Genomic DNA, 22,082 nt, shown 5'->3' with positions numbered 1-22,082 from the left:
GTTTAAGATGCTGCTCAGAAGGCGGTGTCAATGTACTTACTGTACCATACACAATGAAAAGAACTCTCCCACTGTTGCTCTTGTCAGAAATTTAACTGTGGAAGTTGGAAGGACTCTAGCAATATACTCAAGAATATTTGCTCCAGCATGTAAAACCTGAATATATCTCTGCAGTCCCATTTTTCTTCAGTAGAGAAAAGCAAAAAGGGAAAGACTCTATATCTGGTTTTACCAGAAATATGCTATTTAGAACAGTTTGCTTTTCAGCCAGGCAGCATCCTATAAATATTTTCTCTCTGTGCACCTTATTCAGTACATGTTTCAATCTACCAAAGTTAAAGTAGCAAAAAATCTGATTGAATGAGCACAGTGGATGAAGCCAGTATACCACTTCCCAACCAGGTCTGTAAAAACAGTCTAAGTGCTCTAAGACAGCTGAACAGTGGTTCCTAGTATTTTATTCATGGAAAAACACCCTTAAGTTGGGGATACATAATGAAATTCATCTGCAGTGCAGTACTTTATGCTCACTGTAGGAAAGTACTAAAAAATCCCTCTGTGGGACATAAATGTTTTGCAGTTTGCATGGACTCTGAGGCTTCCACTTTGGAAACCCCTGCTTTAGAGTATTTAAACAATCTGCATAATAAGAATTACTAACTCAGGATGCAATCACTATAGTTCCCAGTAATCAGCCTGATAAGTTTCCAAGACACTAACAGTTCTGTTCTGGATTTTGTTTTTTCATTTCATTTGGGTTTATGTTGTCTATTCTGGACATGGGATACTCTGTCTCCCTAAAAATACCCACAGGCTGCTACTTTTTCTGCATACCCTCTGATTTTGATGAGCTATGAGAACACTATTCTCTTCTGGGATAGTAACTGGGAAACATTTTTCCACTGCTAACTTTTAACCCTAGTGTGTGGTCCCACAGACAGCTATCTTTACATGGTAAAATGTTTCCAGTGCACAGAGGGAAAATGCATCCCTTCAGGGATTTGTGAGAGGTTTGCAAAGGAACAAAAGCTACAGCAGATGAAGTTTTATTTATGCTGTGGTAGGACAGGTGTCCTTGCTGCAGAGAACCCCTCTCATACTGGTGGTCTCTAAGAAGAGGTAAATGATCAAACCAGGACAGTAATGTAATCCTTAAGCCCTGAGGCAGTCCTGGTAGGTCAGACTTCAGAAATGGTAGAGAGGCATTACAGAAACTCATGCACCTGTCCTAGGAATACACCAGGGACTTCTCTTTCCAGCTCAATCAAATCTGGTATCAATAGGGAACATCACAATTGCACTGTAAACTGAAAACACAACACCTTCATACATTTATTTAACAGTTGTTTTGGCAGCGCACAATTGAAAAACACCGAGATAACCTACAAAGGAATACTAAGTGCTTGAGGAATGGAAAGGGAGCACACTAAGAGTGCACACCATCTGGACAACAAGCTATTTGGCACCAGTTTTTGCAGCTCCATTGGTTGATGAGCCTTTCACACAGAAGGCAGAATTCTTGCAGTGGTCTAAATTAAAGAACAAATGTACTCTCTGTTTGTTAAAGATGCAGTACATTTAACAGTGTTCCATACAGTAGTTTGCACGTTCATTAAAATTTGAAAACAGAATAAATGAAACTGAGTAAAAGCAATTAAAAGAGTTATGTTTTAAATCTTTCAACTCACTCATGTTTCAAGAATTTATTTGTCAGCAAATTCACGTCAGATGCTCAAACTGTAAATTGCGGTAGTTCAGTTATGACAACTTGCATCACTGAGTGTCTACTGCCTAGGTTTTGAAGTGTAGATCCTGCTCTGAAAGAGACTCTAAAAACGGGCTTGTGAACTTCCGTGTTTGTGATCTATAGATCAACAGTTCCCTCATGCTGCTCTGCAGAGCACCAAGTGGTAATCTACACGAGCAGGAAACTTGAGCTTCCATGTATTTGAAAGCTACTTATCACAAAGAGGGCTATTTGCTCACTTTCTTTGTTGCTATTCTGATGAAAACACCACCACTTATGCTTAAAGGAAAAGATACTCTTTTGTAACTTCACGGACTTCAATGTGTGGTGAAAGCCCTCAGGGGAATTCAGCCACTTGATACAAAAAATGAATTACAAAGGAGGCACCAGCACGCAATCCAAGAGGCAAAAGGCATTTCTGCTATGCAATGCTTACACTTTTTTTTGCCAATAAATGAGCCCATAATTTTCCATCACCTCTGTGGGTGCATGAAGGGCAAAAAGAAATCCTCCTCTCGCATCTCTGCATGGCACTATCACAACAGCCCCTGCAATCTTTGCAGCATGAAGCTTGTTCTTTCCGTGAACTCCCAAAGTACATGGGGATCCAGCTGGGGGTGACTGTGCATCATGCTCTATTCTCTAATCCCATTTTTCACATAGGGCCCGTGTCTTACTGCACACCAGAGGGGAACGGTTCTGAAGATCAACCAGAACTGTGCAGTGAAGACAAACTATTTCTTACAGGAATATCATTTAATTTGTTTTAGGAGTTAAAAGGTATTTAGTGAATGGAGAGAGAATACAGAGGAGGGAAGGATGCCTCAATTAAGTAACTAAAAGTTGCTCTGCAGAACAGGGCTTCTCCCTTCAACAAAGCCCCAGCATAACCCCAGACAAGTCATTTAAGCCAGCAACTGGGCTGGTGAATCCCTGACATTAGGGTGCTGCCTAGACACACCAATGATTCAAGCTGAAGTTCTGAGCACTTGTAGTGGCCACTCAAGTCAATGGGGTCTCTGCTTTGAATGAGTAAAGTATTATATAATGCTGTTAATCTCAAGAACGGCATCTTAGTTACTTCATATTGGGCGTCCAAAAACTCAACGGATACAGAACAAATCAAAGGGTTTATCACAGGAGAGTCCGAAACAACACACTGGACCTAGGGCAGGCATGAATTATATTTTAAACAAAAATGGGAATGACAAACACTAAGAGTTTTGCATCTTATGCTCATCGACTTTAGATGAAACAAAATATCTGTGATAAATAGCAGCACACGGCTATATACTTAAAGACTTATTGTAATGTTTGTGGCAGGGAGAAAGAAGTAAAACAGCAAAACTACATCAGTTCTAACTTCTTGATTATTTGACTTTGCAACTTCTGCAATGCTCTTTTTAACATAATATATGAAAACAAAACCTGAAACTATCATCAATTTATTTGAAGGATGAAAAATGTGTATATGCACTAGTCAGACTAATTTTATTTTACACCAATTAGATTAAATTATAAAGCAATGGCTGCAAACACATGCAGATTTTAATGATGGACTGGAATGAAATTTTCTGGTTCTTACAGCCAAAACAATATTTTTTTTTTCCCAATTATAAGCAGTTTTAATATAATAAACTGGAAGCTGAGATATTGCTGGACTGGATGAAGAATTTTTTAACCAATGTGGAGAAGGACAAAAATTGCCATTCCAAGTCGCAATAAAAATCTTTCAGCTGAAGATACATCAGTTCTGTCTAAAATGTCACTGCCTATCTCAGGAATCCCTGCACAAAACAGAAGAGTGAGAAACTCCAGATCTGGAACTAGCAGGATGCCCAGGCGAAACAGAGGCCTGAGTGGTCAACTGAAGCTTTCTTGAAGCACTTCCACTTTTCTCATTTATTGTGTAAGTAAATGAACTTGAGCCAGAGGCTGATTTCACAGAACAACAGGAAACTAATTTGTCTACCACCACCTGCTTATAAAAGCAAAGCTAAAAAGCTTGGCGGTGTGTGTGTGTGTATATATATATAAATATATATGTTGTAAAAGAACCACGGTCCCATCAAAGCAGTTGCTCTGATGGTCTCTTCCTTAGTGAACAGTTTGGCTAGACAAAGCTGAAACACTCTAGTGCAATAAAAGACAGTAAAAGCAATCTCCCAAATAATGCATCTTCACAGTCAGGGTTTTCAAGTCACTGGCCTGTCTATAATGATGGAGGACCAAGATTTGAGACACTGCTCTAGCAATCTCAGTAAAAGCAACCATTTCAGGACTTTTGTAGTTGTAAAAGGCCCCCTATACACATCTGTTCTTGGATTACACTTTAACTACTGTAATGATTCATCCTTATACCTCCTGAACATGCTGAAAAAAGAGCAACTAAATGATGAACGCATTAGCCCACGCATTCTGGCCCTCACCTGGAATTATACAGCCTGGAGGAAGAGAGCTAGCTAGGAAGAATAAAATAAATCAGTGACTGAAATAGGCATGAAAAAGGAGGTGCTCCTCTGTATTTGGTAGGATGATTTAGGTAGTATTAATCCTGTTCTAGTGCAAAACATGCACTGGATGGAGTAAGCAATCTACTGGTGTCCTTTCTCAGCCTGGTTTTCTACCATTTATTCTTATGCATATTCTTATACATTGGCAGGTTTTTGTAGAGGGGGCTGGAAATGCAGGCAGTATGGATTTTGGGGCTTACACAGAGATCTCTGCAGTAGGTTCACAGAAATGCCTTTTGTTATTTTGAAGTTTGGCTTCAGTCTGAATTGACCTACAAAATACCTGAAATCTCTTCCAGCCTTATACTTCCATGAATAAGCTCAAAAAGGTCCCCCAGTTTTCACAGAAATGGTAAAAGGACATAATCCTTCCTCAGGTGGCCATTTCTGACATCTTGCATTGGAGAAAGGATATTTGAAACAGGAGTTCTCACACAGGCATTTCTCCCTACTGTTCTCATTAGAAAAAAAAAAAAAAACCATGGCTAAAATCTCTCTCTTAGAATTAAGTAAAAACATTTTGATAAAGAAACTGAAAGGAAAGGCGATTCAAATAGCACATTCTGTATCGCACTGTTAAAACAGACACACAGCTAGCCCAGCGATTCTTAATTTTCTGTCATATTGTCATAATTTTTGTAAAATTAAACCAAAAAAGCGATGCTATCTGAGATGAAAATTGAAAATTAACATTAGTCAGAGATGTTCTCAGCTCATTTGAAAGGTGAGAATAGGTTGACTGACTCAACCAATTCGTTGGTTTGAAAGTAACTGAACAAGGATCTTAATCTTTTAAAAAATATTATTCATCAAATAGAAGAGACACATCTATATTCTACCAGCAAATAGTTACAAAGCAGCAGGACTAACCTTGTACTATATAGGGAGTGTTCTCCCCTCTGACCGGTGAACATATGGGACGAGGGGCAGGGGCCGGCGGTCTGTTCATGATAAAAGATCTGCGTTCTTTCCTTTTCTCCTCCTCCTCCTCAGCCAGTATGAAATCGTACACAGATTCATCCAGAGTCGCAAAAGTGTATGGGTGTTCCTCCTCGCTGTCTCCCTCGCATGTATCTTGGTCTTCTCTGTAGCATGCTGTTACGAGTCCATCACTATGTTCTCCTTCACTTCTGTCCTCCACAAAATTCCTCTCTGAAAAAGCAAGGAATTGTGTTTCATGTATAGGGTAAAGAAAGGAGATTAGGACTTAAACTTTTAGAGTTTCCTGAAGTAACTCAGAGACCTAATTTCACTTCTAAACTCAAGTGCTCTGCTTTTCAGAGGCTTCTGATCATCTAAGGCAGTAGAGAGGATGTCCCAAAGGAATAATTCCAACTTCACTGCCTCCTCATGATTTTGCATCAGATTATCAAAAATAGATGCTTAGCTATTAGCCCCAAAATAAATGAGCTTATTTAAAAGAAATACTGAGTGCCCCAGTTGCTCCCACAAGAGTCATACAAACATGTTCTTTAATGGTGAAGCCAAGTAAGTGATACCTGCGGCCCTTGGCATTTTGGAAAGTCAGGCTATGTGTTAGCTGTTGCAACAATGACTTAAGAATTGAAAGTTATTTAGAAAATGTTGGGTTTTGTGTTTCCTACATCTTCAATGTCCCACTTGGTTTTGACGGCTTTACTAAGATGTACTGTAGGACAAGGTGAAAAAAATTTAAAAAGCCCTTTACAGTGTAGATGAAATTTATCAGCTCTTATAATCCATGCTAATACTATTCAACCCCCCCCCCCCCAATAATGTCCCTGACTCTTTGTACTCCCTATATTTCGTATACTTCATAGTACACCTACTTGGAACTTGCTCTCCTTTAGCTTCTATATTTTACAGCATTAAAAGGAATCGATGAGTTTCCCGATACCTGGGTTTGTTTTGATTTGTCTTTAAAAACCCCACAAACTGCTAAGAGTTAGAAGCTGTTACTGAGGCTGGTGTTCCTATAAATGTTTGTAACTTCCTTGTGCTGATTACCCATCCTTCCTGCAAAAACAGTAGACCTGCCTGGAATTCTCATACTGAGTCACGCTGTCCTCGTGTTGTAATCTACTGCCTGTACACGTGTATCTGCTAAACTAGGCTGTGGTCCCTACTGATGTTTTCAATCCTTTGGCTGCTATTTAAAGAATTGTTTTATCCATTTATGGGTTCAGAGAAGCTAAACAATCTTTGTAAGTGGGATCCATTTATAAATGGGATGTGTAATTTATAAATGGGATGTATTATTAATACGTACTATCAACATGTATTCTGGTTAAGATATAAAAATGTTTTAAAACAACAAGCGTGATTAATACACCTGCCAGATTCGATATGAAAAATATTTTGTTTCCATCTCACTATAAAAGTTCTTTCTCTGCAGGATATTCTTTCTTCTACCTCCCACAGGGGGCACTCTCATGCCACTGCCAAAACAAAGACTTCAAGAAGAGGGGACTTACCTTTTAGGTATTCCACAGCAATACCTAAAGCAAGTAGCTGACTAAAAATACGTAGCAATGACCCATTAGAGCTCCTCTTTGAAAGCAAGCATCATCCTCACTTAGAGGAATTCTGATACTCCCCACCCTATTCCCCAGTGATGAAACCCAGGCTAAGAATTCAGGAAAATTCACAGCATGTTTTAAATGAACTATTCACACAGGAGCGTTTTCAGACGAACTCTGCCTTATCAGCACAGGATTCAGCACAGGACACTACGTACCCAAGAAACTTTCTCTGCTGGTACCCCCATATGGACAACCAGCATTTGGTAGAGAGGGTCACATTACTGCTTGATGGTATAGCCACAAGAGAACTATTCCAGGAGCAGCATTTATATCAAACCTACACTTAACAAATCCTGTATGCCAAACCCGACCCCTCATTTATACACACATATAGCTGCAGTTGAGTATTTCATGGGAAGCAAAACGCATCTTTAACATTAATTTTTATTCTGCCCCTCTTTCTCTTAGAATCCACCTATGACTTCCTGCATATAGCCAGCTTTTCCTTTCACAGCAGAAAACAGGACGAAAACCTACCTATAGCAGGCTATAAGGCTAGAAAGTTATTTCTACCTACTTATGTGAATTTCGAAGTGCTTGGTGATGGTAATTTAAGACTTAATAGGTTATGCCACATTTAAAAACAGAGTTAACGGTAACAAGCAGTAGAGAAACTGAGAAGCAATTTGTATGCACACTTATCAGTAGCGTCCATGACAAATAAGAAAGTTTATTTTTCCCTATGTGACTACTTAAGACTAGTATTTAAGCTTGAATTGTTTTGCATACTTATTTTTCCCAATGAGAAAAAATGATAATCATCCCTTCTGAAATAGATGCAAATAGTATTTTGGGCTTCTCATCACCTGAAACAAACTACAACACTAAATTTTAGATTTTTACTCTGGGGCAGAAGTACTAAAAAAACAAGAAAAAAAAAGGCAAAGCATTTCATTAAAGGCCACAATTTCTCCCTCTCTTTTCCATCTGCAACACAATATAGCTTTTTATTTCTATCCACAACATTGGCTAAAATGTAATAAAATAGTACGTTACTTCTCTCCGCACAGTCACTTTCTATTAATTCTACCTGTGAAATTCCAAGCTGTATTAAATCAAGATAATATTTATTATTTTTAAATGGTAAATACTTAAGTCAACTCGATAAAAATACAAGCTCAATCTTTTGTTTCAAGCCTCTCTTGTAAATCCAATGAATCATTATTATTTGGCAGCTCTCCGAGATGGGCAGAGTGAGGAAAACCTGAAACCCAAACCCAGCAGCCCATACCACAGTATTAGCTGACATACCTGGTCATGAATATCTTGATGCAGCAAAGTTCATATGCACATGCTTACTTTGCAGAATTAGGGCTATACTGCCTAGCTACTGCTGTTAGAAGTGGTTATACATAATCTCTACAGCAGCACCTAGTCTGCACTTGCACGTGTTTGTATCTGGGGTTATTTTCCTCCCAAGATCGTACCTTGCGATAAATTGTGCAGACCGTCCTGTCTTAGGTTGCCAGGCAGATTTCGAGGGGGAGGGGGGGGTGGCCTCTTACAGATAAAGCAGGCTTTTCTGTTCTCTTCTAGTTCATCAGGTATGCTGGCATACAAATCGTCAGGACTGTTGTGAAAGCTGTAGGAATCTTCCTTTTCTTGATCTTTGTGTTCTGTCTCCTCTCTGCTGTCTTCTACATCACCTTTTTCCTCATCCACCTCAGCTTCTTGCTGGCATCTTGATCCAATTCCATATTGATCTCCTGGGTTCTGCTTGGCTTTTAATGCTAAAGAATGCATTATTTCATTTAAAATTTGCCATCTGGAAACATTTCCCGTTTCAAGGATTCCCACAGAAACAACACAATGGCTAATAAAACTTTTATGAACTGATACAGTAGGAAAGCTGTGAAATACATACTGTCAGTGAACAGCTTTTAAAATATTTACCAAATCAACAGTGGAAGTTTTTATTGTATCTTGCTACTCTGATACACACCATCTTCGTGCATGCAATGTTAAACTTTTCTAGAGTTGCTGTCAGAATGAAACCACACACACTTACCTTGCCTCCATAATTTGTATTATTTGACTTTCAATGCAGCACAGTGCAACACTTAGTAAAATAAAGCCATAGCTCACACAGCTGTGTAACTTGTTTTTATACAATGGGGTTTGGGTGCTTATTTAAATCTCTCTAAAATGAAATAAACATTGCCCCTGGGAGACATGGCTGTAGTCCTGTGGACATGGAGCTCTTCTCTCTTTAGTGGCCCACGGACCACAGAACAAGAATATAGTGGAGGGATGTGAAAGTGTGCATTTTAATCACTATCTACAGCATCAAGATTTGGGTAGTCAACCTCAGTAACATAACAGAGTAAACTACACAAGTCTGTCAGCAGACGTACAGTCAATGCGCAGCAGGTAATACCGAGCCCTTGAGGCAGGTTTCCATTCTGAGTTATCCTTTGGTGATGCCTTACTTTCACCACTGATTAATAAGGGAGGTTAGGGTGTTTAGCTGGCTAACTTGGCCAGCTGTTACAATCTGTGTTGTTCTTCCACGTGTCCACCCTGAGGTGTTTCAGATGGGAACAGTGTGACAGAGATAGTGAAAATCTATCAGGGCTAACCGAGTTTCTAGCTCACATTTTCACAGTGTCTATCATCTACCTAGATGTGCTAAAGCAACCAGTTTAAACTTAGCAAATAAGAAACATTCTTTTCATACAGAATATGAGACAGTTGAAAAGCTAAAATTGTCAACAAACAGATAAGATCGAAACAGGATAAAGTTTAGCTTTATAGATCCGTGATACTGTAAAACATACGAAAAATATATGCCATCAGTAAATGAAAACAAGCAATTTCATTTGCAGTTTTCAAGGGGAATGCATATGACCACACAGTTATCAACAAGCTTGTCATGAATCTATGCTTAGATGTATGAACATCAAGCTGCAAAATGTCTACTATCTGTGCCTCCACACAGGAGTTGGCTGCACCTGTAGGCAGTGCCTTCCCTTATATGGAGGCTGTTCTCTGAGAACTTGGAGAATTCAGCTGTTTTCTAGATTCAGAGCAGAGATCATAAATTTCCAGAATTTACCAGGAGGGGTGGTTGCACTGAGGTCTGTCTTACTGAGCGATGACTTCGTTATCACGACTGAATCCCTCACCTGCCTTCCCCCTTCTCCTGGGACATCTGCCCTCCCTGGAAGTGCAGTAACATGTGGAAATTGAAAATACTAAAATAATTTGCCCCCTCTGTTTGTCCATAATCCCACTCACTTAATGCAGCACATGCTTTGTTACCAATAAAGCTGCCTAAAAACATGACTTACTCACGGCTGGTTGAGTTTCTGAGCCTAACATAACCACATAAGTGTCATCGTCTTCTGCTTCCTCCTCGCAATTGGTGAAATTATCTGCTGTATTAATCTAGAAAGAAAAATAAAGGAGAACATTTGTTTTGGTGACATCATCTCCTACCTTCACACTCTACTATTGATATATATTCAACATTCTACTAAGTGGAAAAGTGGAGACAGGAACATCGTGCATTTTCAACTATGTAGTAGTATACATAGTACAGGTAAAAGGAATGCGTATACCTGGGTACATGTAAAAGACACAAGGTTCTGCCATGAAGCAATATCCAAGTTTGCACAGCAAGGATTGAAGCTAATTGATCTTTCCTTAGCACCATGCTGGGCTGTCCAGACAGTTCCCAACTCTGCTCCCAACTATGAAGCACTCATAGGCAATGAGAGAGATCAGTAACAGAAAAACAGAGAGTCTGTAGGACATTACTGAATAGCTCAAGGGTGCACAGAGTGCAAGAAATCTCTGGAGAGCCCATTACAAACAGTTCCCATATCCTAGTTCTTGGTACCAAAAGCCGCATGTGCACCGAAAAACCAGAAACGGGACTGCAAAGCATGTTACCAGTTCTACCTCAGTGCCCCAATGTGGCAAAGCGTTGTTTCTTGTTCCTCTAGAAAGCTGTTACGTTCACACAGCACTATTCAAAATTAGCTTCAGGAGGGTCAGAACAACTGGTTCTCTAAAACTTTATCAATGTATTTCCTCAAGCAGAAGAGGTACAAACTTCTGCTCACCCATAGCTGCTAAGAGCAAACCTGTAACACAACTACAGAGAATTCTGTTGTCTTAAAATATACAACATACACTTGTTAATTCCTGATTTTCAGAAACAACTGGAATTTCAAAAGGTGACAGTTTTTTTCAAGGGAACCAGCAGGACCTTCGTTCCCATGTAAGTGTAATATGAAACTATCCTCCACAGGCACAATGGAGCCCTCACTAATTATTCAGGAATTTTGAATGACAAAATGTTAACTCTGGGGGTTTGAATACATCAGCCCCAAAGCAGGCAGGGAAACAGCATGGTCCATATATCATCCAGTCTGCAAGATTAACTACAAGCAGATCAGTGGACAGTGAAGTCAAGAGGAAGAACTACTGAGCAGCTATACCCTTCTGCATGGTGCAGAAATGGATTCCCATGACCTCGTGCCAGACTCTCAAGAAGTTTGTTCCTAATATCCTGCTGCCTCCTGGCATCTACAGCCACCGTCTCAGGGACAGAGTTCTCATGGTGTGAAAGGGGAAAATATTTGGAGAAATAGTGTTTTTTTTCTGGGGAACTGAGAAAGCCTTCCTCCCTGCTGCTCTTGCACACAGCCATCTCATGAATACCAGTCTTAAGACAGTGCAGCCATCACACTGTGCAGCAGGTGCCTCCCTGGCCTGCATTGCTTTGCTGCTTTAAGAATAAGCCTGGATCTCCACAAAGCTATACCTGCCTCCAATAATAAATAAACATTAATCTCTGTCTTCTGTGCCCATATAATGTGCACATCAGCGAGAAAATCCTCTGTTTTGCGTGAACTTCCCCATCATTTATCTGGTTCCTCTATACTTCACAGAAACACGATGCCTCTTAAAAGCCCTGAAGTTAGAGCTTTTCAGAATATTTATTTCCAAAAGATTTAGGGCTGCATTTCCTAAATGTAAGTGTACAGTTAGTGAAAAAAAAGGTCTTCTGATAAGTTCTGTATTTCTCCTGTGAACAGAGGATGTGTGCAGAAGAAACCAAGCAAGCAGAGCTCCAGATGTATTAAGCTCTCCCACTAGTACAGTGGAGTACCCCACCAGAGAAATTCTTTCAAGGTGTTCACTTTTATCTTTGCAAACATGAAGTACACATGGATATATAGTTGGTAGAATGAGGTCAAGAGGGTAAGTGGAAGAAACAAATAGCGCTTTCTGATTTTCTTCTTTGGTATAGATATTTCTCAGCTGAAGGAAACCTGGTGACTCACAGGAAAACAATAGAATAGATAGAATTAATATGCATCTTTGAAACCTCAACATTTCAGGAGATTGAAGGTCAGCCTGCCCTGCTAGCTTATAGTGGCTCCACTGATAATGCTGAATCTTAGGGAATTCAGGACGCAATTCCGAAGTTTAGCCCCTGACTACACTTCCTGAAAGTCTCTTGGACCTGGGAGACACAGAAGAGCTGAATAGAAGGAAATAGTCTTTAACTAAATATGTTTACACTAGAAAAAGATTCTGTAGAATGCATAAATTATTGATAAAAGCCTCCTGTGACACTGGGCATGATGACACCATGCAGCTGAAAATGGTGCAGCGTCTCCAAAGGCAGTGGAGAGTGTCCTTATTTAAGAATGCAAAGCAACATAGCTAAATCAGAATAATGCCATGGCTCAGCTTGCAAACCTTGCCGTGATGCCCTGAATGAATGCCCATCACTTTTAGGTTTGGAGTGTCTTTTATATGGGCTGGGTCACGTAACTTGAATGTAATAACATAGCCAGCATGACGTTTCTACAGTAGAATTTAGGGTGTGGTGTACAATATGCACCCACACCTGAACTTCAAAGTCTTTTGAGTCTGTTTGGCTGAAAATGGCTCTTTGATTTACACTGAGATTTCTTATGGATGTTGTCGTGGTTTGTCAAGCCACCTTCCAAAGGAAGAACTAGCTTTACTGGAAACTGGCAATAAAAAAAAGGTATAAAAAAGTTGTTGTTGTCAGCACAGAACTCCTTGCAACAGACTACTGAAAAGGGCTCTGAAGGTTTGAAACGCTAGTTTGTGAGTCAGCAATAAAATTTCCATACCTCAAGATGCAACAGGAATGTTGGAATGAACTGAAAGTCCTCTGAGAGACTGATGATGTTTCAAGTCCTGAGATTAAATGCCATCTCTCAACATCAAAAGGTAGATACTTAATTTTCTTTCAGTTATGTATTTTAACTGTCTTGATGAAGCTTCATGTCAAACTAAAGACTTCCAAAAAGGCCAAGTTTTTTAATAGCTTCAAAGCTGTCCCTCTTATACAAAGCCTCAATTGATTTACCTCAGTTATTTACTCAGGAATGCCATTAGTAAAATTATTATAACCATGTTGTCAGCATTTTTTGCAATGCTCTTCTGAAAAGCTATCCTTTTTAAGGCATGTTTTCTTAAGTTTTTCTCCTTCTTATACAAAGGATTTTCTTACCCCTCAAAAATATTTCTCTCCAGTGAATATGTACTGAGGGGGAATCCTCTCCCCTGGCAAGGGCCCACACCATTGAAATTTGGTGCATTATACCTTCTTGTACAGTGATGAGTGAAACATCACAGAATTCAGAGGAATCTAACCCAACGGTGATATTGTATCAAGTTACGGCAAGGGTGAGAAGCACCTGGACATCAGCACTTCATTTATAAACAGTAACTCACAGGTAAATATATCAACTACAGCTCACATTAGCCATTATGTACAAGGTATAAATGGAGATAGATATAGATATATATATATAATCTCCATACCTTATATTCCCAGAAACAAAGTAACACAGAACTCCTTAGGGTACATTGCTCAACGGCTTTCAAAATTAGATCTTCATGCTCAAATTGGGCCTGGGACAACGTTTAGGGTAATAATTCATTAATTCATGTGATTCTTATGGGCTTGAGTCCATTGTTTTCCAATTGTCTCCTTATTAGTTGTCCTTTTCTTCCAGAAAACTGGCCCTTAATAAGTTGAAATTCAACTGCCTGTACATATGCATATATATCTTTTTTACACTGAATAATTACATTCCTTGTGAGTCTAAATTCAGACTCACATCTCTATTTCATCTTATTGTACTGATATTTCTTTAAAAAAAAAAGTATGTAACAGAAGCTTCCACATCTGTGTTGTAATTTGGGAATTCGTGCTTTCTCCTACATCCTAAATTTTTCTGGATTGCAGCAATTAGAAAAACTACTGGAGAAAATCCTTACTATTGCTTGTAAAATTCTCATTGAATGTTTCAACAAGACATTCTCTTTAGTTAGGGCTGAATTAAAAAAAAGATTTATTATTCATGGAAGTTAGCTCCCTGACGTGACACAGGGTAGCTCATAGAAGTGCCCTGGAAGATTTAAATTGTTGTACGGACTAACAAAGAGTTGCTTGTTTAGGCTTAAATATCAAGTACAGCATTAAAATGCTGACGTGGACTCAACAGTTTTGTGTCTCTGTCTTGCCAAATCTGTCACCCCTTCTGTTGATTACCCTCCCGTTTCTCGCAGACTTTGTCTTCTCAAGTCACAGCTCTGTGCTGTTCAGTGTCATTGCACCCGATAGCTCACATGCTGCCTTGGCAAACTACTTAAATCTGAACAAGGCACATTATTGCAGAACCACTTACAACGCTAAATGAAATGTATATTCTGTGGGGCTCCGCAGTGAACCTTTCCATTAAACACTGGAACTTGGACTTTTCTTCCCTACATGTAAGTCAACCTCTGCCAGGCCTACCAGGATATACTTCGCAGCATTCTCCCCAGATACCCTCTGCTTCAGGATGAAATGATATTTTTGCATCCTGGGTAAAAGATGCCTGAAGAACATCATGTGTTCCTTCCTCGAGATGAGATTTTCTTTCCTGAAAGTCAGCAAATTACTGGCTGAGCTAGGTGATCCTCCTCTTCTTTTCAGTACAAATTATCTTTCTTGTAGCCAGTATATCAAGTAGGAGAGCACAAAAAAGGCAGCTCCCTGCAGCCAGTCTCGCAAAACCTATAATTTATACAATTACTGCAGGCCACATCTAAATTTTAATTCTAATCTTAATTCTAATTCAGTTTTCACACCTCAGTCAGTCCATCTGCCTACCAATTTTCTTCATTAAGCCTTTTTCTGGGAGATTCAAACACTAGATTAAACTGAAGGTGCTGCCTTTAATTTGTTTAGGACAAAGACTACCTGATCTTGTTCTGGACTCTAGGACATTTCCAGCTGCCTGTTTGATAGCATTCAGGCTTGCTATCAGACATCTCAAAAATATTATCCAGTCACACTGCTGTGGTTTAACCCGGCAGGCAGCTAAACACCACACAGCTGTTCACTCAGCTCCCCCCTGCAGTGGGATGGGGAAGAGAACTGGAGGGGAAAAAAAAAAAGGTAAAATTCATGGGTTGAGATAAAGACAGTTTAATAGGACAGAAAAGGAAGGGAAAATAATAATAGTAATAATAGTAATGATAAAAGAATACACAAAATAAGTGATGCACAATGCAATTGCTCACCACCCGCTGACCGATGCCCAGCCCATCCCCGAGCAGCGATCGCCACCCCCCAGCCAACTCCCCCAGTTCATATACTGGGCATGATGTCACATGGTATGGAATAGCCCTTGGGCCAGTCTGGGTCAGCTGTGCTGGCTGTGCCCCTCCCCAGCCTTTCGCTGGCAGGGCATGAGAAGCTGAAAAGTCCTTGACTGGTGTAAGCACTACTTGGCAGCAACTAAAACACCAGTGTGGTATCAACACTATTCTCATACTAAATCCAAAACACAGCACTATACCAGCTACTAGGAAAAAAAAAATTGACTCTATCCCAGGCGAAACCAGGACACACACTAAGCCTCGTTCTTTCAGACCTGAGACAGATCTGGTTGCTTGATTTGTTTATAACATGTCACCATAACATTCCTTCTTATCCCACTCCCAACACTCAAAGTCTGCAGCTCTGCCAAGAGGATCGTTGCTCCTTCATCTGTCTCCCACTACTCTGTAGCTCAGCATTTCAGATCAGAGGACAACCTTGGTATGGCTGTCCTACAGGCACAGCTTTAGGCATCTTCTTCTGACTATTAAGCAACAAGATAACATTGCCAGTCACCTGGAGTTGAATCCGTGTCGAACACCAGAAGAGAAACAGTTTCTACCACGTGGCTTCCTTGAGATGCACCATTCTGAGAGACTCCACAGCTGCCCTCTCCCTCTGCTGATTTGGAGCCCTGATTCTCCTGGGACTCCGAGAAACAAGTTGCCAAATGGTGGCTGAAGCTATCACAGTCTATATGGGCTTGCTAGACAGGCTGCGAGGGCATGTAGAGTCCAGATGCACGTAGAGCGGTGCTTTTAAAATGATCTGATACCAACTATGCAGGTACATGGATGCCTATGTCTCTGGGGTCAGTGCATCCTAAAGAAACAATCACTATTTTCTCTAAATATCATTATAAAAGAAAACCAAGCAGACATGGACTCATTTGCACTTATACTTTCAGGATCTTTTCTTTCTTTTTTCTCTTCAGTGCGGACCTCAATACTGCATACAGTCCTTTCCTAAAAGTAAAATCAACAGCTTTGAAAATCTGGAAGTAGATGTGAACTGGGAACATTTCAAAACTTCATGTAACTGGATAAGAGTATGCCCACCCATAAATCACGACACTGGATCGTGGAGTTGGAAAGAATTTGAAAAATCTTTCTCTTATCTAAATTGCTGATAGGGTAACTGAACAGGACAGGAACCAGGACGAGATTAATCAATAAGCCTTTCCATTTTGACAATGAATCACTGAAAACTAGCCTTATAAAAACATTCTTATTACTTCTGATTTCTCGTTAGCTGCATTTCATTTTGTGCCTTGGTCTTTCTCATAACGTCCTTAAGTGCTTGTGCTACACTTCTGCCTTTGAGCTTAGTAACCTGATACAGTTTCTACTTCCTATGGATTTAGTTCTCCTATGTAGTTCTCTTACTATACTTTCAATGTTTCCTCCACAGTGTGGCAAGTTTGCCCTTAGATATGCTTTTTTTTGAAATCTACTGCTATTATGTTTTTTATTTCTCATTCCCATCATAGGAACTGTATATAACAACATATCTCAGATAACTCTCACCAACGTTACCCTGTCTGGACATCCTCAATGACTTTCTCTTCTTTGTTTACAGAGAGTCCTCTAGCTACTTCCTTCACTTTAAATGTCAAAACCTTACCAATGCATTTAAAAGCTTGCTGGATAATGTCTCCTGCTCTGTTCCTTTCCAGGAAGACGCTGGTGATCTGGACCTCAGAGCAAGCCTGCGCATCGCTGGCACACAAACACAGCACTTCTTCCTGTTTCCCCTTGACTGTGTTTCCTGAACAAGCTATACTCTTTCATATAAATCATGTAAATTATTTCATCAGCTATTTGTTACATGAATGAATTGCAAGTTTGGCCACGTAAAAGAACTGTATCCTTATCTTAATTTCTATACTTTTTGAATTTTTATACAAGTACCTAAGTTTTTTGAGCACCGGCCTACTTTTCCTTATTATTTTTTTAGCCTAAAAATCTCCTCCAAATGAAACTGTAAAGAAAATTCTGCCTTCCCAGTTTGCAGACAACAATACAAATTACTACTGATCATTTTACATTTACGATTCTAGAAAAGGGAGATAGCATAGGCAACCTAAGTCTCAATTCATTTTTGAGAACAACAAGCCCTAATATGATCATGAGAAGTTCTCTACTCCAGCAGAGAGGGATGTTTATTCATCTATTCAATTCAAAGCAATGGTGTGAACACGAAAAAAAGATATGCTGGCTTCCCTCTAAAAAAGTATGCTCGATTCTTCTAAAAAATGTCAACCTGTTAAAAAAACAAAACAAAACCCCAAACAAACAAACACCCCCCCACCCCCCCAGTTTCTACACCCTCTCTTGTGCAAAGTGGAAAGTCTCTTCCAGATAATTTAAAAAGAAAACTATGAATCTGTTTTTCTTAAGTGACGTAACTTTTCGGTAATTTCACGGCCTTTTCCATGTAACTTCCTGACCTAATTGAAACCTTATTGATCTCTTCACAAACTGCACAAGTGAAAATCAGGATTGCCTCTGATAAAACAAACAAACAAAAAAACAAACAAAAAAAACCCCCCAAAAACTCACAGAAAAATCTCAGCTGGTCTTCCCACAAAATCTACTTTCATGTATGCTGTAAAGAGCAGAAACAGATTAAATATTATTCGAAATACTGCCACACTTCACATTCTATGTCCTATGTTGGCACTTCTGATCTCAGGAGCAGAGAAATATTTTCTCAAATGATTCCATCCACTCGTGTTTCATTACTGAATCATTTGTCAGTTTTGCCCCTAAACATGCTCATTTGTAAACTCAGCTCTCTTCCTCACCTAGCATTAAAGCATCAACATAATGTATTTCTTACCCCTACACTGCTTCCAAGTGCCTTCTACACAGCCAACTTTGTCTGCATTTTAATGTTAGCTGTTTTTGGATGGGTGACACATCCACATTTCATTTAGAAAGGAATTAAATTCTGCAAAAGTAGGACTAGATTCCAACTCTCTAAGTCCTACCAGATTTTAAGGCTAACTTCCTGGAGTACTTCAGGGTACTTTCTGATGGACAAGCATTCCCACTTTGGTGACGATGAAGACAACCTTGCCTTCCAGTAAGAACTTATGTTGGGATGAGTGTGGAGAGCCCTTCCCAAAAGAAAGGGCTGTCCTTCTGGCCTACATGTAAGAGCGGCCTGCTCTATGCCACCTGCTCACAGAAAGCAGTAGCAACAATAAAACACCACTTTCCTCTGTTACTAGATATTAAGTGCCATACTTGGCAGGTTATTTATTTCCATGGGAGGTGAACTGTGCTCGCAAAACCAAAAGCTCTGTCCTCTAGCCCAAACAGGGTGCTGGGTGCCTCCCAGGGAAAGGAGTCCTCTCCTGCGCTCCGAAGGCTTTATTAACCCTAGAGCTCCAGTGCATGGATACGGACCTCACCAGGCAGGGATTACAGAGGTGGGAAACTTGCATCGCTTAACAGACCACAACATAGCTCTAGCGTCCGCTCACCGAGAGTGAAATTAAGCACAGAGGAAACCAGGATGGAAATAGTGTAAGTCATCTCACAATGTCAAGACAGAAGAAATTGTTTTCCTTAGCTGGATGTTTCCTCCATTTCCCCGTCATAGGCATACCAGACTTGCTTTCTAAAGTATTTGTTATTGCTTTCCGAGAAAGTGGATTGAAATGCACTAGTTGGACTTTTTTTCCAGCCTCAGATGATTTGCTCATACCACTCCTCAGGCCTCCCAGCACTTTCTGCTTAGACCCTAGATGCAGCAACCAAAGCAGAAGGGACCTCAAATGCACTGCCATTTGGCACCCATCTTCACAGTTATCGCTCCTTTTGTCTCATGCTTGCTACGGTCTAGCCTATACTATACCCTTTGTCACTGGGCCTGCCAGAGCTTTCCAGAATGCAAAGGTGAGAACTAGATATACTCTAGGAAATATTTTCCATTTGCACTGTCAGTACTTCATGAAATGCAAGCAATTTGGCAAACACTTTCTTTCATTCAGTTCCACCCGTATCCCTGAGCTACAGCCATTCTGGTTATAAAAATTTTTCTAACTCTCAAGTCTGCATTAATGTTACTAATATTCACATATTCTACAATGTAAAATATTCATCAAAGTATTGGAAGTATTTAAGTATTTATTACTCATTTTTCCAAGGGCCCTGTACGAGCACCTGGAGAAATGACTGAAGAAGCCAGCTTTATTAAATTGATTGCATGCATGAAGACAGATCCAACATTGCCGTTCATTAGTTTTATTAATGTTAAGCACTTTTACCACCCTACTACTTTGCTCGATAACTCATGCTTGCAAGAAAAAACAGATAAGAAAACACAGATTTCTCTAAAGCATAAGCACAGTGAAACATTCAATACAGTGTTATAATTAAAGACAAAAACCACTTGGGAATCTAACCTGGTTTTAAAGCTGGGCAGGTGGGAAGAAAGGGGGTGGAGAGAAGTTTTGCTGCACATGTTCTGCCATGAAATGCTGAAACAGAGAGCAGTTTAAAGCAGCGTGGGCTGAGTAGCCTGGGGGCTGGATCCAGCCCTTGAAACACTTGAACTTGGCCTCCTGACCTAAGCAAGACTTGTCTTAGAGAAAGCCAAGAACAGCATATATTATCCTGCCAGCCAAAACAGCTGCCTTCTCCTGCTTGCTCCCCATCTGTCAGAGCAAGCTGTGTGATGTGCAACGCACTCTGCCTTCTCAAAGAGCATGGCTGAGCCATCCCCGATGCACTCCGTGCTGCTGTACAAGGTGGGCCCTCAGCTTCCTTCTTCTCTGCTTCACGATGGATGAGGGAGCGTGCATGGCCCCGTGCCTCAGCTCTGTACCACATCTTCGACTCATGCACGTCTCAGGCTGTGCCCAGGAGCTGTATGTGCAGCATTGCTGAGCCAGAGAGATCAGCACATACAACACCCAGAAATGAGTTAGAAGACCCTTCTTTGCTCATTTACAGGAAAAGTGCAAGGGCATAAAAAGTTCCTGGGATTTTTCTCACTGATGCTGTTCAGTGCTATGTTTTCCATGATTTCCTTTCAGTTTTCCATGCCTTATTGAAGCCTTGTGATATCAATACAAGATGACAGCATCTGCAGTGCCATTAACATCCATTAGCCAGCTGAGCGAGAAGCAACTGACCCAAACCTGTGTGTGCCACACAAGTCAGACCACAAAAAGAACGGGTATTTAAGATCAGTAACTGTATTTTTGAATAAAGCTGCTCATTCTATGAACAAAAGACAATGATTGCTCCATTACTCAAAATGACTTCTCAGAGTAGCAAGCAATCATAATTTATTGCAAACCCCTCATGCCTTTCTAGTTTCTCATGCAGCTGCTTACACCATGTGGCTTTTTATCAGGTGTCTGGACATAATAAACATAGCAGTGTTGTCACTTCTTAAATATATGACCCCTACTCCCGTTATCCTTTTAACATAAGTGTTATGCCTTTAACTCCTAGCACTTGCAAGTATTTAAGGCCAGGTTGGACAGGGTTTTGAGCAACATGATCTAGTGGAAGATGTCCCTGCCCATGGCAGGGGGGTTGGATTGGATGATCTTCAAAATCCCCTTCTGACCCAAACCATCCTCTGATTATACCTCAGCAGTACACAGGATTTTCTTTCAAAGGCACATTCCTGTTGTGTTAAACCACAGCATCATCTTCCCCAGAGCACAGATTTCTCTTTTTAGGTCATAGGTGTGTATAATTGCTTTATTTATCGGTATAGATTTCAGTTTAACTGGCCAGTTAAACTGGCCAAAGTTTCTGCTTTGCTCATATTAGTTCAAATCAGGAGTATCTCATGATCTAATGGAGAAGCATACTTATGTTCTGATTAAATTAATCCTAACAAATTAGAACAAAATAAACACATACTAAATTAGGTAGAAAACTGAGCAAGGACACAGAATGACAGCAAAAATAATATTGTGACATTCACAATAATTTGTAAAATTCCTTCTGTGTATAATTTGCCAGAAGTCCCAACAGCGACCATATTTTCTGCAATACTAAAAGATAACCAAGTGTTAGAATTCTCATGTCAATGTGCTGAAAGTATATAAATGCACACAACTACCAAAGATAGATGATTACATAGAATAAAAGAAATGAGATATGAAACACTTCACTGCCAAAATCTAATGATTTTGGGATCGGTCTGGAGTAAATGTATGACTGAAACAGATGATTTGCAGTATATTAAGAAACTAAACAAATTAAAACATCAATGAATACCCAGCTTTGGGCTCAGATATTTTCTTAAGAGCAAAAAGAATTGCTTTGTTTGAAATAATCTATTGTGATCTTAAGTAATTTCCTTCTGGGGTCTCTTACTAAACCATTTCATTTGCACGTCTGCCTTTAACTTCATTACAAGCAGATTTACTGCACCGTGTACTAGCCAGCTAGCATCCCTGAACTGCTCCCTATTTGCATTGTTATTCTGTGTAACTTCACACTTACTTTGTATGCCTGTCTATCAAATCATAGTAAACTTTCTGCAACTTTTTTTTAAGTCCTGCTTTTAACTGAATTTCTGGAAAAAAGACCTCCCTTTGTACAAATTCACCACCACTGAGAAGCAAACACTAAACAAAACCT

The 22,082-nt window shown here is 39.9% G+C and overlaps 1 protein-coding gene across 1 annotated transcript in view; it reads right to left on the bottom strand.

The window, feature by feature from the left end:
- The window catches only part of BANK1 (B cell scaffold protein with ankyrin repeats 1), a 157,306-nt gene that overhangs the window by 17,100 nt on the left and 118,124 nt on the right, over positions 1–22,082 (bottom strand). The window contains exons 9-11 of the mRNA XM_087736449.1: positions 10,112–10,208; positions 8,249–8,551; positions 5,131–5,412 (exon numbers count right to left, since the gene is read on the bottom strand). Coding sequence (XP_087592575.1) covers positions 5,131–5,412; positions 8,249–8,551; positions 10,112–10,208 — 682 coding nt within the window. The remainder of the gene's footprint in view (positions 1–5,130; positions 5,413–8,248; positions 8,552–10,111; positions 10,209–22,082) is intronic.

This window comes from Nipponia nippon, unplaced genomic scaffold (genome assembly GCF_047370975.1).
Source record: "Nipponia nippon isolate SJK-2023a ecotype South Korea unplaced genomic scaffold, ASM4737097v1 scaffold_6, whole genome shotgun sequence".
Lineage (NCBI taxonomy): Eukaryota > Metazoa > Chordata > Aves > Pelecaniformes > Threskiornithidae > Nipponia > Nipponia nippon.
Note: the sequence above shows the minus strand (reverse complement) of the source record. Positions and strands in the feature narration are given on the sequence as shown.